The 18041-nt window shown below is 38.3% G+C and overlaps 2 protein-coding genes and 1 pseudogene across 8 annotated transcripts in view; all 3 read left to right on the top strand.

The window, feature by feature from the left end:
* Positions 1-3726, top strand: part of LOC148741357 (uncharacterized) — an 85120-nt gene extending 81394 nt beyond the window's left edge. For all 3 annotated transcript variants that reach the window (XM_088740016.1, XM_088740020.1, XM_088740013.1), the window contains exon 7: positions 1166-3726. In XM_088740016.1, the coding sequence (XP_088596142.1) occupies positions 1166-1221 (56 nt within the window). In that variant the 3' untranslated portion in view covers positions 1222-3726. The remainder of the gene's footprint in view (positions 1-1165) is intronic.
* A 1078-nt stretch (positions 3727-4804) lies between these two features.
* LOC148741363 (uncharacterized) lies at positions 4805-9450 on the top strand (annotated as a pseudogene). The gene is made up of 6 exons (XR_015990778.1): positions 4805-4902; positions 5137-5389; positions 6428-6748; positions 7229-7334; positions 7817-8014; positions 8257-9450. The product of XR_015990778.1 is annotated as an uncharacterized LOC148741363 (transcript).
* Positions 9451-10588: 1138 nt separating this feature from the next.
* Positions 10589-17522, top strand: LOC148741364 (uncharacterized). Of its 4 annotated transcripts, XM_088739969.1 has the most exons (8): positions 10597-10743; positions 12079-12147; positions 12463-12746; positions 13146-13395; positions 13528-13849; positions 14627-14742; positions 15327-15513; positions 15771-17522. In XM_088739969.1, the coding sequence occupies exons 3-8, from the start codon at positions 12463-12465 to the stop codon at positions 15827-15829; spliced, it is 1218 nt and encodes a 405-aa protein (XP_088596095.1). In that variant the 5' UTR covers positions 10597-10743; positions 12079-12147; the 3' UTR covers positions 15830-17522. The 4 variants fall into 4 exon arrangements, with proteins under 4 accessions (XP_088596084.1, XP_088596095.1, XP_088596089.1 ...); XM_088739958.1 differs by lacking the exon at positions 12079-12147 and having other exon boundaries at positions 10589-10743; XM_088739963.1 differs by lacking the exon at positions 10597-10743 and having other exon boundaries at positions 11125-12147.
* The last annotated feature ends 519 nt before the right edge of the window (positions 17523-18041 follow it).

Genomic DNA, 18041 nt, shown 5'->3' on the forward strand with positions numbered 1-18041 from the left:
TTTTCTACTTTTGTGAGACGTTTACCTAAGAGCTTGTATTTGATGTGTTGAGCGGCTACAGTGAATGCAGGAGATAGAAATTAAGATGACGAGGACGATTTTCGGAGAAGTAAAGGTTGCTTCACTTCACATTTAAAAGAAATATTCAACCGGTATGAAATCTTGCGACGGCGAAAAAAGAAGAACTCAAGTGAAGGATAATCTACCTGAAGTGGAAGAACACTTTGAAACTTCAAGGAAAATAATATGATGTAGCCAGAAGTCATGTGTAGGATCTTTAAGATGAGCTCGGGAGGCTATCTTTGACGGCTGTTTAATGATTTTCTTAGCAGTAAACGTCTGTGAACATCAGATCGTAGGTGTTCGCACGAGCACACGCAATTGTCAGCGGTAGCTAAAACAGATCATGAGCAAATGTCGATCTTATAGAATCCAGATTTTTAAATGCGCGAGAACGCGCGTGGAAATTGCTAAACTCACGAAAGCTATTGCATGAAAACAAGTCCGGTGACCCCTTCTTTTTATTGTTCCAATATGATAATAACGTCGAAAGGAATCATCAGGAAAAAAACTAGAAAATTCTACGGAAGGAATTTGCAATGTGTGAAAATTGCCCTTTTTGTAGATTTTCTGAAATTCCGCTCCGTAGAATTTTTTAAAAATCTTTGTGCATTTTCCTTTTCAAGTGCCAAAAGCAATCACTGAAAAAAATCAGGGGGTAACCGGATTAGTTTTCGAATTATTTAAGCCACAAGCTAAAAAATGCGTCTGAATGAGCCTATGGAAGCGTTGCCATGGAAACTGCTAGTGACGAAATGACATCTATTTTTGGATAACCAATGATTATGTAATTCAACCCCGTAAAAGTGTTCAACTGTCATTTGTCAGTCTTTTTGTTGTATTCTTTCAAAGTTACAAACCATCAAAAAGATGAAAACTGGTACGAGCCACCTTAAATTGATACTCTTGATTTGCATGCGCATTTTTACATTACATTTTATTTAAAAGTGCAGATCATAGGCGATCTGCCGATTTTAAAATCCGCAAAATTTTTACGCCACACGCTCTTAAAGGCAAGGAGTCTTGCGGCCACTCTGAATCTTCTCAACAATAAAATGTCAATGCCTATTTTTTCTGAAAGTAATCGTGTTCCTTTTTCCAACAGATTTGACCGATGAAAAGTGGAGAAAATTGGAGCTGAAAAATGCAGAAGATGATTAACCACGGCTGTGTTAACAATGGCCGATACACTTTTGAAACTGGGATAGAACTTTTCTAATGTAAAACGATTAAGGTTTGAGCTAAGCACGTTTGGTAGAAGTAGTTAATCGCCTTTTATCTCTTACCACTTATTATTTGAAGTAATTTCCTTTTGTGAAAAGCTGTCCACTGAAGATCGCTTTGCGATTGAGTGTTGCAAAACCAAAACCAAACCCCTCAAAAAATAGACCAATCAGAATAATAGAAAATTCCGCAGCGAGTCAATGAGAACTTCAGTAAGACGACGAATCTTCTTTAACGGCAGTAATTGGAATGGATTGGATGAAAGTTTGGCTTTCAAATCACTGAGCAAGGATTCCGCAAGTAATGGCTAGTCGCAGGGCGCACGTTCCACACCCAATCTAAAAGTCTTGCCAGTAAGCATAATATTAATGATCTCTCTAATACTCCTTGCTCCCCCCTCCTCTCCCCCCCCCCCGTTACAATGAGTAATTAATGAGTATGCAAGAGATCTGTCAAAAAATTCGAAAATGATTATCGATATTATGGGAGCTTACGAAATAACGACGGCTGTGCTGAAAACTACGTCTACCTTTGTTTTCCTTGAGAACTCTGAAAAAACCAAGATCCATACTTCTTTGCATGACGGCAGAACTACATTTCCAGTTTCTGCGCAAAGAATATTTTTATTTCCAACTGGGGAAATGTGGAATTTCCTGTCATCCGCAGCCTTTTTCAGAGGACGACGATATCGGTCGTTTGATCACTTTGCTATTTTCAGTGGATGGCAATGAACTGGAAAAAATCTAAATTCCCTTGTACGTTTGATGTTCTGCTCAGTGTTGTGCCACTCTATCTCAAGAATTTCTCCAATTCGTCGCCGTCCAACTTTTCGTAAGGTCTCCATCGAAGGCTCAAAGACTCGATGATCTCCTTTTACCTCCCTCAGAGACTAGATCCCTTATGAGTCATTATACAAAGTGCAATTTTGTTTTAAAGAATGATGTAAGCCATCTTTCAGAATGGGATCTTCTTGTTTCTAATGCCACTGTTTGAAATATCCATCAGTCAAAGCTTAGGAGAGATAAACGAGATAAGCATAAGATTCTGGCTAAATTTCCACGATGTATGACCAGTATCTTCAGAGAGATCAGGCACCTGGTTTTCTTTCCAACTGATTCAAAACCAAGACTCGCCATCTTCCGTCTCCTCGGAAGCGACCAGAGCAATGAAGTCATCCCTTCTGAAAGTATCGCGAAAACTTTGCCGTTTACTCGGGAGGACGTGTTCCTTCAACATTTACAAAAGAAATGACTATACTACATTTTCGTGTGAATAGCAATGCATGTGTGTAAACTACGCATTTCTGTCCGTAAATCGTGCCAGCAACACGCCTCTCCCACCCACATGGTTCCATGTTGCAGAATCGTATCCATCTAGTTATTGTCTAACGAAGAATTATTCCAGGGTTTCAACTGCAGATGAAAGACGTCTGATGCTTAAATTTAATTTCATGATATGACACCTACAAGAGTGATTATGGAACGTCTAATCTTTCATGAGATAATGTTTTGAAAGTTGAAAGTATACGCCTCACTTACTGTTCGTATCTAATTTAAATACGACAGTTATACACAACGAAGCGTTATTCTAACCTGCCTATTTACCGTCTGCAAAGCCTTCTGACGAGATCTTAAACGCATAAGCGATTTACTGACCATGACTGGTCTCGTTGCAAAATGATCTTTATGTGGACAGCTCTTCTTTTCCCTTGAATTTTTCCAAGTAATTGTAATCCTGACTATGAACCAAAGTTAAACGGTAGAGTTTGTTTTCCATAAGCTATAAGTTCAAAAAAATTAAGTAAATTGTATCTGTATTGGCCTCTCCTTGACTTAAGTGTGTCATTTTGTATTTTTTCCCTAAAAGAGGCTTTGGAAACTAAGATTGTTAATAAGTAGTGGACGAAAAATAAGTTAAGAAATATGAATACAATGCGTAATTCTAAACTTCATATTGACTATGTTTTCATATTGACTATTTTTTCATTTACCTCGCCGTTGTACTTAAAAAAAGTTACTTTAGGCAAAAAGCGACAGCGACAGCTACGAGAACGGGGGAAAAGAAAATAAACAGCGAAAAAGTAGAGCGTCTTAAATTCTGAATAGCTTAAGTTAGACCCTCTGTGATCATGAAGTGAAACCCAGGTGGAAATTTTTCATGCTCCAGTTTGGCATCCGAGTTACATTTTTTATTCACAGATTAAGCTGAAGAGAGATCTGCCGCCGATAAAGAATGAGAAATAATTAAGCCATCAGCAAAATCTTCGAGATAAATGAGTTGATTCTTTAAGCAATCGTTTTCTTTGGTGTCGCAGTCAATGAATCTTTTATTTCTTAATGCAAATCAATAGATGGAGCAACTTAAGATTTGGGAGCTAATAGGCATATTTTAGGTGTTAACAGTATTTTAAATAAATAAAATAAAAGGAAATGTTTAAAAGCTTCCTTTGCTTCCCAACTGGAAAAATTAACAGCTTCATTCACTGAGTAAACAATCATTTTGCTCATCCCTCATCCCTCACCAAAATTTCTTTCTTGTTATGAGCATTATTGAAACCCTCCAGCGCATTTCTTTTTTCATACAGAGTTGGGTCGATTAAAAAATTCTCATCGGGCAAATTGAAATGTCAACTTCTTGCTCGTACTTTTAATTCTAGGGCCTCTTTTCAAGAGAGCTTTCTTAGACTTAATTGCGGGACAACCGCCGCCGCTTAGAACTAATAAATTCGCATTATTTGAATTTTCTAACTGGGGAACGCTTGGCGCTCGTTGTGCTTACTCATTGTGCTCACTGTGCGCAATAAAACAGTTAACTGCGACATGTGTCTTAGAACACAAAAACTGTGTGTAGTGCCTAAAATGGAGATTTTTTATAATTCCGAGAAACGTTTCGTTAGAGAAAAAATCTCGCCTCTTTGAACTACTGTACAGAGTCTCGCCCTAAAACTCTAACATTTCCAATCAAAACGTATTAAAAGACAAAAAAAGCTTAACTTGAATTGATTCAAACTCCATATGAAACTCTCTGCCTTTCTATTTATATTTCGCGGGAAGTTTGCCAAAAAGGCCTCAACTTGATGCACTCGACCCAGTTTTCGTAATTCGCGTTCAAACATAATGAACATGGCCTACCAAATTGGTATGCAATACCTCCAAAAAGATGCGATGCAACTGGAAACAAGGGCGTAACGAAAAGTGTACGCCTAGAATTTCGAAAAAATTAAACATGCAATTTGACAATAAACGTACTCATTTCTACGCTTTATCCCGAACCCGAGTGGCCTTCTTATCGTGGTTCCCTCTTTGGTAAGCTCCCCTGCACCCTCCTTTACAGTAGAAAATAAAAACCTGTATTATTATTCGTTTTAAATATCGAAGGCTTTCAACCAAATACATTCAAGACTTAAATTCAGTTTGGGTCAAAAGAGGAAAGAAAACCAATGAGTTCTTCCTTGTCCCTTCTTCCTTGTGAATAAATTCCCCTCCCCATCCCCTCCCTGGTGGACTCTCCTCCCCAACACATGCCCAGCCCATACCTCATGTGGTACAACATTGAAGAAACCGAAATTAATCATGTCAAAGAGGAAATGTTTCAGTTCAAACCGACCATTGATAACAGGTAATAATTCATTGATAAAGAAGTTCGAAGGTAATTACTAAAATCCATACCATGTTAGAAACTTACCCGGCTCTAAGTTTCTCGGCTGGTTTTAAGTTTTTTTCGTTGGTGTTGTTTCGAAATACTTGAAAAACTTGCTATAAAGCACTATACTCTCCGACATTGGTATTCTGGTCAAACGTTCAGAGGACGATGTTTATTGTAGATTGAATCTGACTTTTCCGCTGATTCCAGTAGGGCTGAGGAGTACAGTTTAACTGTTTTAGGATATCCGGGGGCAACCATCAGGTTCAGTGGCGATCAAGAAGTACTAAAATTAGGTAGACTAAGCCAGAAATAAATTGACGCTCCAGATCTCCGTGGGATACTTGCAAATACTTCTTTAGATTACAACAAAATGAAAGGCATTAAAGGGGATGAATTGCTTCTGATAACGTCCGTGATTTCAAGCGAGAAATTTCAACTGGAAGGAGAGAAAAAGCAAGAGGTATGTATCAATATTTGATAAGAAAAAGGGACGCTAAAAAAAGGATTGTAACCTTTTCATTATATATTATTTTACTTCGAAAATGAAGTCAATCTATGTTCGAGCAAACCATGCATGGTATTGCAACAAATATTTTTCCGTATGATGCACGATCCTTCGCAGTAGATAGCGCTATTTATGCAATAGCGAAAATCAGACCTGAAAAAAATCAGGCCTGTACGGGATTCGAACCACTGACCTCTGCGATACTAGTGCAGCGCTCTATCAATTGAGCTAACAAACTCAATTTTCTTTCTTTTTTTTTTTTTTTTTTTTTTTTTTTTCAGGTCTGATTTTCGCTACTGCGAAGGATCGTGCATCATACGTATTTAATACCGCAGTTCAAAATATATGAACTTCATATATTCATTGTATCAAATATTTTTCCCTTGACTCAATCTCAGACGGAAATTTGTCGCACTGGAAATTCCCGCCCCAGCACCTCCGTCCCCGTTTGTAAATTTTCTAGATTGGACAAGGCAGGAAGCAGGCTAAAAGAAAAATACAAATGAATAAAGGCTGATAGTTTCGAAAGAAACTGTTTGGGGCTGCGTCGGTGGAAGTAACGAAATAATTTGGTTATATCAACAAAGTTGAAGTGGTAAATTGGCCACCGTAACGATTACAAAAGCTGAAGTTTCGATTGTTAGCCCTTCGTCGGAGCGAAAGGGCGAAGGGCTAACGCTCGAAACGTCAGCTTTTGTAATCGTTACGGTGGCCAATTTACCACTTCAACTTTTTTGATATATCTAATAGAAAAATATTTCGTTACAAAGCAAATTTCTCTACTCCCAAATAAATACCGGAGCCTCAATATTTATTGGACCGAGTACAGACAGTGGTCGGTTCCTCATGGTGACTGAGAGGTTTATGAGAGTTTTTATTCGATAGAGTTACTATTTAATTTTTAAGAATTGATCTCCTTTACCCTACATGCCAAATTACTGATTTAAGGACGGAGTGATAACCTAACTCATCGAAAGAGACATTTTATTGCAGGTCGAGCTTAAAGTCAATAGTGAAGAGCCGCCAAAAGTGAGTCCCTTCTTCAAACATTTTTTTCAACCTGAAAAGTGCATTCTCGGTACTGCAGCTCATTTTGTCCTCCAGGGGTGGCATCCAGATACACCACTGCGCCGATTCTCTTCAAGTGTTGCCGTGTTATTTACCTGAAGGAAGAAAACAGAGTGGAAATCTGGAAAGGAGAATTTGTTGGTAAAACAGTTACCATTGACGTGTTTGGCGGCAATCCTGGGGAAAAGGACCCGGATTATGATAGCACCTATGTAGAAATATGCCCAGACGAGACTGACCATCCAGGTAGGTGTGTTTGATACGCAGACTTCTATAATTCTTACAAGTAGATCAGGGACGTTCTGACGTACGAGTTCGACAACAAGAACGAGATTTGAGTTTAAGTCGTAAGGTAAGTATATATTCTCCGTGAAGTATCTTTGTACTCTGAGAGCTACAGACTTTGCTCAACTGTCATCGGACAAAATTCGGGTCTTACCAAAGTGAAATGTTGAACTGCTAACGTCTCTGTATCCTTTTCTTTGCCAAAGGTTTCGCTCTATGTCTTAAAGAATGTTTCATTTACCTGTAAAATATTAGGCAAGTTTGCGTGCCTCTCCGCCCCTGTTTCACTGTTTTACGGGAAGATTTCGAGCTATGAGTCGTACTCGTCTGAGAAACTTAAGGTCTTCGCTGTCATCCTTTTTTTTCTTATTCAGCGAAAAAACCTAACATAGCATGGTAGAGTATTATCAAATTTCAGGGATGCTATTTTTCCTCAAACAGATCCTCTTAGTGCAGAAGATTACGAGAAGCTTGACCCTATACTTTTCAAAGTGCTTCTACCAACAAAGAATAGAGAACAACGTAAGGTTCTAGTTCGGAAGTATCTGTGCTGGGTAAGTTAACTTTAGCACTAGATGTCATTACACCGAATAGCTTTGCGAATAGCCGTTAAATTAAAGAAGGATCCTTTGAAATGGATCGTCTGTCCTGTGTCTTACTGCCTCTCTGTCTGTAATCTGTCTACATTTTGCCTGTGATTCTATTTTTCTGCGTTTCTGATACCTTGAATTCTCTGTCTGCCAACCAGCCTGGCTCGCTGCTTGCGTCTATCTATCAATCTTTGGTAACTGCTCTTTGATTCCTGATCGATGCTTGCATTTCCATATCGACCACATATGTTGTAGCCACATAATTGTTCGTTATCGAATAAGGTTGAATTCATGGTTTACTGGCAATCGCTCTGGAAAGTCGATTCGCTGTATATGGTTCGTGTATATATCAAGTCGATCAAAAGTTTCGAGTTACTATGTTATTTACACTTTTAGGTTGACTGTTAGTCTGATTTTTGTTAACATTGAGACTTTTTAGTCATTACTTTGTAAAAGCGTTAACAAAAGGCCAAAGCAGATTTGTGGTTCCAGAGACAATAACTCCAGGTGACAGGGAGCTTTTCAGAATTGCCAATATTTCGTATGAGGAGGAACCGAACAGCCTTTTGGATCTGGGGGCTCTGACCAAAGACGACATTAATTCATGGTTATGCTGTTGTCTTCAGGAACCTTCTGAGTAAGAAAACAATTTTATTTGAACCACAAGCATGAATGCAATCTCACCATGCCCGTTATTATGAGACTCCAAACATTTCTCCCATATTTACGGGACACCTCTACTCAGCAGACGCAGGCACCCGTATTAACTGCGCTCGTTGCTTAAAACGTTACTATCAATGTACAGCATAGTGTAACAACCACATAATCACAAATGCAGGTTTCTTAAAAATAATCAAGTATGCTTTTTTTTTCCCACAGGTTTATCTGATGAAAAGTGGGAATGAATTGAGAAGGATGGCGCAAACCTTAGCCCATGACTAACTTGAAATTGAGCAATGTTGGTTTTACATTAAATCGGAAGGTCCTTTAATGAGTTACTTCGCAAAATATTATTCAGTTAAGGATAAGCTTTAAACAGATTAAGAAAGTAGCTTGGTAGTATAAACACGCCAGGTAATTATGAATAAACCGGAAAAGAACGAACATGGTTAAAGGTGGCGATGATTTAAGAGCCGGCCAGTTTCTTCAATGATTGGCAAATTATGATATAAACCTAACACTGATTTTCAACAAACAAACAAACAAACACTTTATTTACCGAGGGTAAAATACATTATTACCGGTTACCCGGTAGTTTACATAATGGCCCCCAAAAAATCGTACTAAATATAAAAATACCTAATAAAAAATTCATAATACTAAAAATTGTACTTAAAACGTCCTACTGATCTTAAAATGCTCTATCGAGGTATTTTCTTTAATAAAATTTTTCAATAACGCTATCTTAAAATTTGAGTGGGAAGTTATGTTTCTAAAAGAGTTACTTAGTTTATTCCATAGCCTATATACACTTGAGTGGAAAGTTCTAAGCCCCGATTTTCTTTTACAAGATGGTGTTAGAACGTCATTGCAGATAGCAGATTTAGTACAATAACCATGTGTAGATCTGACATATTTAAAATATGAACTAAAATATTCAGGACAATGACCTTGGCTAACTTTATGTAGCATACAAAGTTTTCTAACGCGTACAATGTCATCAATAGGTAAACAGCCTAATTTATTAAAAAGTTCAACGGAACTATCGTTGATGGTGGCGTCCAAAATTAATCTCTCGCATCGTTTTTGTACTTGTAACAACCTTTAAAGGTTTTCAACCGAACAATTGCCCCAAACAGTACAACAGTATCCAAGAATTGGCTTAATGAGAGCATTATATAACATTTTTCTATATTTAATAGCTAAATACACTTTTGCCCTCTTGAGGAGAAATATCCTAGAGTTCAAATTTTTTATAAGATAATCAATGTGTAGGTCCTAGGAAAGATAGGGATCAATCACAACACCGAGAACTGAATTTTTTCTCCAGCTGATTCCTCAAGTCTTACGTTGTCTAAGAAAAGCTCCAAAGTAGTTATTTCACTGTGATAAAGTTTTTTCGCAGTACCAATAAGTAAGTACTTAGTTTTAGGTTGCATTTCATTAAGTTTAAGCCAGCTATTCGCTTTACTTAGACTCACATTTAAAGTTCAACTGAATGTTTTTTTCTCTTTACTTAATGATTACTCCAAATGTATTACCAAATGCCATCGGTTCAATCACTATTATCAGCTCTGAGTCCTGATTAGCTCCTTAGGATTTTGTCTCCTTCTCTGATTGGCTGCTGTGATAACTTTGGTTCTGGCTTTAGGACACTCCATTGAAATGAGCTCTATTAGAAATAAAAACCTTTCCACTGAGCAGTTCCGTAAGTAAATAAGTTCTCCCCCTTCCAGGTGGGTTCCTCTCCAAGATACTCATCCTATATATAAGCAGTTGAAGTTAAAACACCCACCCCTCCCACCTTTCCCCTTCGTTCCAGAGGATTTGCATGTGACTTCAGTTCGTCGACTTTTTCTTTCCAGACACCTCATGCTCGAAAACTAAGCGAAAGGCTGGTAACTTCGAATTCAGTTTTTTGACGAAAAGGCTGATAAATTTACTAAAAGCGAACTAATCCTTATTCTGGAAAGATCTCTTGTGCGGATAGTTGTGTGAAGAACTTCAACCTCAAAATGACTGAAATCTGGAGAAAAATACCGACCTAGATTGATCGTTTGATTTGAAAGAAAAGACAAAGATCATTGTTCCAGCGAATATAATTCATATCAATACATGCGACTAGTTTTCGCAGGTGTCACAAGTTTATTGAACCTAGAACACTTCAGCGGCTTCTATGCAAAACACCACGCACCGGACTCCCACACCCTTACAAGTGTTGTCTTGCTCGAGAAGTCGCAGTCGCTAAGCTTGAAAGTATTTTGAGTCCGTGTACGAATGAAGTTACCCGCTCGCACCGAAAAAGCGGAGTTGCCTCAATTGGTTGGGAGAAAATCGATTCTCTATCAAAAACCTCTCAAAAGAGAGCCTTGATCAGACGGAAAAGTTGATGAATTCCCCAACGTCAAATATGTTAGATCTCGAATAAAAAAAAACAAAACAAAACAAAACAAAACAAAGCCAAACAATGTCAGCATAACCAGAAAGAAAATAAGAAAAATGCCCTTCAAATACTACGATCGGGAGGCCTGTCATACCAAACGTCATCGAAGAAACCGAAATTAATCATACTGCAAGATCAAAACAGCTTATCGAAAATACATACGCGAATCGGGAGCCCATTTAAGAATGAATCAACGCTTCATAACCTGAGTTGGTGTAATTGTTATCAAAACTACATTCAACACTGTTATTTTGTTCCAAACGGTAGGTCGTTTTTCCTCCTTTTTCCATTTTTTATTAAACATTGATTTAGCCATGCAACTATTTTTCTTACGTGAAATTTTTATAATTTCCATTTATTATATCATGCGCAATATTTTCAACAACGAAACTGATGTGTTAAAGTTCTTGGTTGATCTAGTGAAGTCATAGCTTTAGTGCTTACAAAAGTAGGGAAGTAGCGAGGAATCTAACGGCGCTGAAATTCTGGTAAGCGCGCTGGAATTGTGACCACAAGGACTCCATTTACGCTGACTCTTGGCAAAACTTTCCTTTCGTTCCTGAAATACCAAAGTAGTCTTTTTCCCTTCAGTGAAGCTGTTAACCTTTTATTTTATTTTGTGTTTGTCTTCATTTTTTTGGAAGGGGTTCGATTAATTCAAACCCGTGCCCCCTAGACACCAGTGGTGCGCCACTACCAACTGAGCTACGAAGCTACAGGATGAAAATGATAAAGTTGTGTTTTGATTTCAATTTAATTCAATACAACGTGCCGTTCTTGGTATGTGCTTAAAGTAAATGGAGATTAAGATGTATTTGCATTTATCCAGATGGTAGATCATCAAAATGAGGAATGAGCAATACGGATGTTTTTTTCGTTGCCGGGATTATGTTATCAGAGAACTCAAGCAAACCACGACGGCAACGACGAATTGGCAAAGCAAAAGATCTAATAAACAATAGCCAGCACGTGCGTTTTAAAAATTTATACATTTCCTATATGTCCTTTGAAAAACAACAATGCAATGACTACTTGTCATAATTTCCATTTGGAATTCAACACTGCTTATATACGTCATGCTGAAGTTGCCGGGTGTGGCGCCATAAGGGACGGTAAACACATGCAGCCATTTTTGAAATTTTAATCAAAAGTAGAAATGAATTTTTTTCATCGATGTCTTCCTTAGCGTTGCCGCCCTGACTGCCCTACGGTCCCTGTTACGGAGGTATGAATATCAGCACCGGCGTTGCAGTGCACCTGGGATATTTCTGGAATGCCTCCGCTACGCGTAAACATGTCTAAACTACATAAAACGATAAAAAGAGGCAATACATTTTGGTTTCGACGGATGTAATAAGACTCTGACTACATAAACATCATTTACTTCTAAAGCGCATGCGCTGCATTATTGACCACCAACATTAATTGGTACCTCATTGGTAATTATCTAAATTTGCTTTCGTAGAGTTAATATATCACATAAAATACACTATTCGCAAAAACGGAACAATAATGCTATGAAAACTTTTAATAGCACTCTCAGTCTCAGATAGTAACGCAGTTATTGTGATGGTTTCTCCACTTTTATGTCATTTTAGAAAATTTGGCCTCTGACAAGTTTATGGTCGTTGGCAAATCTGGCAGCTGATTCGTCACCTGGAAGTGGAGTAGGAGATGACGATCTTTTGTTTTCTATACCTTCAAGTTGCAAATCTATTAATAATGTAATGACTCTGGGTTTTTAGAGATTCGGCGCCCGAAACAAGAAACAAAAGAAATAAATTTCGCTCTTTTCTTTTTGAAGGATAACTCTGCACAGAAAACTTAACTAATGTCGAGGTATATAGGACTTTGTCATTCGTAAGACTAGTCTGTTTGTTGCTGATGCAGTAATATAATTATAATACTAGACAAGTAAGAAGAGACGGTTCGTAGAAAGAGAACTCGCAAGTGAGACATGATTTCATTTGATTTGTTTCCAGATGTTAGAAGAAGGACTTCGCAAATTTGCTCAGGAGAACTTTAGCCATAGATACTATCCCATTCTTCATGGAGAATCTGAGAAAATACAGCCACTGGCGCTTGCTGTGAGAAGGCCTCGGTCAATATGGAAACGACCACGAGGAAAATATGAAATCATAGTCCTTGCAGAAATGGCGAAATATGTTCAAGGTGACGAAGAAGCTACGATTTTCCGTGATTTCTTGAAATCTCAAGTCAAAGAGGAAATGTTTCAGTCCAAACCGACCATTGATATGGGTAACAGGTATTTCCTTGATAAAGAAGTTTAAAGGTCATAACTCAAAAGTCAATTTTAATCCGTACCAGTTTGAGTGTCTCAATGGAGTTACCCGTTTGCCGTAAAGCGGCCCAAAAATTTATCGGCCGTTAGACGCAAAAACGCCAAGATTTAAACCGTTAGCCGTAAAAGTCATTTCTCCATTGAGACATTTTGTGAGCCTAACACTTGTTTTTCTCTTCGTTCCTCCGATATAGCTACTTAGTCATTTGTTGGTGTTTGTTCGAAATAATTGAAAAGCATACAAATAAAGCTAAGCGTTCCCGAACATTCGCACGGTATAACCTCCAAAGGCAGATGTTGATTACTGATTGAATATTGAAGTATCTACTAGTTCACGATCTTGCTTTTTGTTTATCCCGTCAGTGCTAAGGAGTACAGCATAGGTGTCTCAGGATATCTGGAGGGAACTATCAAGATCAGCGGTGATGAAGGAGTTCTAAAACTGGGTAAACTCAGCCAAAAATACATTGACGATCCAGATCTCCGTGGAATACTTGCAAATACTCCTTTAGATGACAACAAAATGAAAGGCTTTAAGGGGGATGAGCTGTTTCTGATAACGTCCGTGATTTCAAGCGAGCAATTTCAACTTGAAGGAGAGAGAAAGCAAGAGGTATAGTATCGAGAGGTATCAGTTTTGAAGAAATGTCCCCTTTCTTCACACCCCAGCTACTGAATTTCCAACGGAGTGTTTAGCAAATTTGTCAACTCATTGAAAACTACATTTGTATTGATCTTATTTCAGACCGAGGCAGAATTCAGTGGCAAAGTACCGTCAAAAGTGAATCCCTTCTTCAAACATTTTTTTCAACCTGAAAAATGGCATGCTCGCTACAGCAGTTCGTGTTCTCCTCCAGAGGTGGCATCCAGAAACTCCACTGCGCCGATCCTCTTCAAGTGTTGCCATGTTAATTACCTAAAGGATGACAAAAAATTGGAAATCCGGAAGGGAGAGTATGTTAGTAAAACAGTTAACAGGGACGTGTTTGGCGGCAATCCTGCCGAAGAGGATCCGTATTATGATAGCACCTACGTAGAAACATATTCAGATGAGACTGACCTGCCTGGTAAGTGTGGTTGACACAAGGACCTCTGCCCTTTTTACAAGTAGATCAGGGACCTTATGACTATTAGGCGAGTTCGAAATCGAGAGCGAGATTTGAGGTTAATTATTTAGCGAAGTACCATGGACATGTATATTAGAAAAGCATTTTTGTACTCAGACGAAAGTGAGCCCTTACTCAGTCCAACTGTTTTCTTTCTTTTTTTTTTTTCGCCAAAAGGCCTCTCTTTGCAAAACGGCTTGATCTATGATGCTAAGGAATAATGCATTTTTCCGAAAAAAATAAGTTAAGTTTCCGTACCCCCACTGCTTCATTGGAAGATTCGGAACTATAATTGCTGCTCAAATGAATAAAGGGGGTTATGACCAATTGACATCATCAACTGATCTGATGATGTAAATTAATCACCGTCAAGGCTTTCAAAGCTGACGTTTCGAGATATTCTTGAAATCGATCACTTAGTCGTCTTCCTGTTTCACCCATATATATATTTTTTGAAATAAGTGCAAGTTATTCTTGTTTTTCTCGTAACCATGTTCCCACCAATATTGCTCTGGCGAAGGGCTAACGCTGGAAAGGTCAGCTTTGAAACTCTTTACTGTGGCCAGTTTACATTATCAACTTAGTTGATAAAACCAAATTACCCATAAATCGTACCCGTCTGAGAAACTATAGGTCTCCGCTTTCTTTCTACCATCATTTTTATCATTGAGCGAGATAATCCTAGCAGAGCACGGTGGAGTGTAACCGAATTTCATGAATTGTTTTTTCTTCAACCAGATGCTGCCCTTATTCCAGATGATCTCAAGATACTTGACCCCATTCTCACCAAAGTCCTTCTACCAACAAAGAATAGAGGAGAGTGTAAGGCGCTTGTACAGAAGTATCTGTCCTGGGTAAGTTGATATTAGATATTCAGTTCAATGTACTGAATTGCCTTACGAATACCCATCACACTGAATGTGGGATCCTATGAAATGGTTTGTCCTTATGTCGGTCTGTTTGTTTGCACTATGCGTATGATTCTTTTTTTTCCGCGTTTCTGATGCCTAGAATTCTCTGTCTGCAAACCAGCTTAGCTGGCTGCTTTCGTCTGTTTATCGATCATTGGTAACTGCTCTTTGGTACCCGATCGATGCTGGCATCATCACATAGACTGCATTATGTTGTAGCTACATAGCAGACTACCGAGTAGGCATCATGGTTTTCTGTTGTTGGTTTTGTTAAGACGATGCTCTAAATGAGCTTTTATACATTAAGTCGCTCAAAAGCTAGTTGTTCTTTCGGTCACTCTCCTAAGTTGATTATTGATCTGGGCCCAGTTGTTCAAAGAGCGGATAACACTATCCAACGGATAAATTGCTATCCAACTGATGAGCGTAATCAATCGGATAGATATTTACTTTGGCGTTAGCGTTATACCTGTACCCTTGTAACAAACGGCCTCATCTTTGCTAACATTTTGACTTTTTGTCAATAGTTCGAAAAAGCGTTGAAAACAGACGAGACGAGAATTTTGGTTGAGAGTCCAATAACATCAGCTGACTGTGAGTTTCTCAGAATTACTGCCTACCTTTCCTGCTCTGTGGGATCGAGTACGTTGGATCTCAGCGCCCTCACTAAAGATGACATTCATGGATATGCTGTCGTCTTCAGGAATCTTTCCGGTAAGATAACAGTTGTATATGAATCATCAGCAATAATGCAAAATCATCGTGCCCTGTATTATACAGATGCTCAATCATGTCTCCAGAAATTTCTCCCATGTTTACGGTGAAAAGAGTCTGTCTTTAAAGGATGCCTTTATTGAGCGGAAGTGGACACCATAATTCACTGCGCTTGTTACTTGACAAGCACGGTGCGCCATGTAATCAACAAATGTAGGGTTTTCAAAAATGATCATGTACACAAACTTTTTCCACAGATTTATCTGACGAAGAGTGGGAAGCAATTGAGAAAGATGGCGCGAACCTTATATCATGATTAAATTAAAATTAAGAAATGTTGCGTTCACACGGAATCACAAGCTTGTAAAAGGAGATAATTTACAATGTTTTAACTCATTAAGTTTAAAGGAGATCAACTTTAAATAGAATAGAGAGTAGTTTGCTTATATAAACAGGCACCAGATATTTAAAAATAAACTAGAAAACAGCGAGTATGGTTGAGAGTGGCGAGGATTTAAGACCAGAACCTTCAGGCTGGCCAATCGAACTGTGGAATAAACTCTTGAAGAGCAGTTCTCAATTTAATGTCGAAAGTAACTGATCCGGGCTTGCTTTGGTTTTGTTCTACTTCGCTTTGTGATTGGAGCAGAAAACTCGCGTAACTCAGATTTAAAATTAAAACCACTAACGACCTGGTCAGTCGCGCTTTTTCACGTCTGGGTAGTTTCCTTGCATTTGTATTGAGTACTCACTAACTGCTTGTGATCTTTTCCTTTGCTGCGTTCTGAATTTCCGTTGTGATAACTTTCGGTTTTGAATGAAATGCTGAATAAGGTTAAATGAATTGCTAATCATCAAAAGCTTTAGACGTTTTCACCCGCAGATATTCAGTTTTATATCCACATTGAGGAAAGTGAATAGGTTTGTGGATGGGTGAGTCGATCCGAACTATGGCTTCGATCTTCTAAGCTCGCTGTTTTCCTCGTGTTTCGCCCTCTGGTCGATTGATGTTCGCGAACAAATTTCGAACACATTTTTGCACCAAATGAAAGGTATTTTCTATTCATTTTCGTGCCGAAAAGAGTGTATTATTGACATATGTTCAAGCCAAATGGAGGTAACTTTGCATGTAATCCCCCTAGCAGCTATTCTGAAGCGCGCGGAACATCACGTTTGTAAACAGTTCACCGTTGACAACTTTTCAGGGGGACTTTGCGAACAAAACAGTTTGTATTTTCCTCTGTATTACTGGCAAACGGTCTAAACTCAAATCAACTTTTACAGGAAGACATCTATAGGTTTGAACACTTCTAAGGAGGAAATGTGGTATGATATAATAATCGGATATTCTTCAAAGTTAACTAAGATAATTGCTCACGAGTAAAACGTATCTCATTTAGTCTGTGGAGCTTGGTCTAAAAGAATTGCTTTTCACTCACAGGTTCCACAGGAAAATTTTGCAATGAAATTTGCAGGACATTATCTGGAAATCACTACATGACTAACAATAGTCGAGGACAAACTTGTTTAGATTACTAAATCTGAAAATCGTTCCCTTGAATCCCCTAAATTGTTAAAACCCTAACTTTGCAGCCCAGGCACTCAGGATCATCTTACTTTAAAAGAAATTGGCCAAATGTTGATGAATAAAGGGGGTGAGTTTCTGAAGAAACTGTGATGATAAGTTCACCACCGAGTTTTGAGTGTATGCCCTTCTTCAGTCGAAGGGCTAACACTCAAAGCATCAGCTTAAAGACTCTTTATGGTGGCCATTTACAATATAAACTAAGTTGATAAAACCAAAAGAACCAAATATTAATGCTAGGTAAATTTTACACAAGTGAATGTAGGAATGTATCAGGTGCTAGTAAGTTAGAGATTGAGATCTGATAAGGTGATTATGTTTTTAATTATAAATCTTTAACCTTTACTTCATCAATTCTATCGGATTTATTCTCAGGAGTAAAAAATATTGTTATTTCAACTTAATAAAAGAGTATTTTCACGTATTTATGCTATCTTTCATAGACTCACAAACCATTCTGTTTTCGCTACAAGATAGATAAAACCTCCACATTCCTGAAAGACGAACCATTCCGGCATTAAAATATAGACCTCGCCGGGCGTCATGTTCTCCGCGTTATCCTCGGCCCTGCATTGTCACTTCGCTGAATTTCTGGTTGATCAACTCATACAATCGTTATTTGGTTGAATTACGAACTTTTTTTCCCAACCCTCACATCTTGTAGTGGGCAGGTGCCGTTCTTAGTCTAGTCTTCCCCTTGAATAATCGATCTAAAAAGGGAGAAGCCAGCTAGCACACCACATCGACCACAAGATTAGTGTTCATTCGATAGGCATTGAAGCCAAAAGAACTTGAGAAGGCTCTAAATGCAGGTTAAAGTAGCATTTCTGAATAGCTGGTTCAGTTAAATAACCAGTCGAAATAGTGATATGAAATAAGCATAATGAAAGTAGCTCACACAATTTGCAATGAATACGAGAGAAACCATGAAGAAAATATCACT

The sequence above is a fragment of the Stylophora pistillata genome, chromosome 1 (genome assembly GCF_964205215.1).
Source record: "Stylophora pistillata chromosome 1, jaStyPist1.2, whole genome shotgun sequence".
Classification (NCBI taxonomy): Eukaryota; Metazoa; Cnidaria; class Anthozoa; order Scleractinia; family Pocilloporidae; genus Stylophora; species Stylophora pistillata.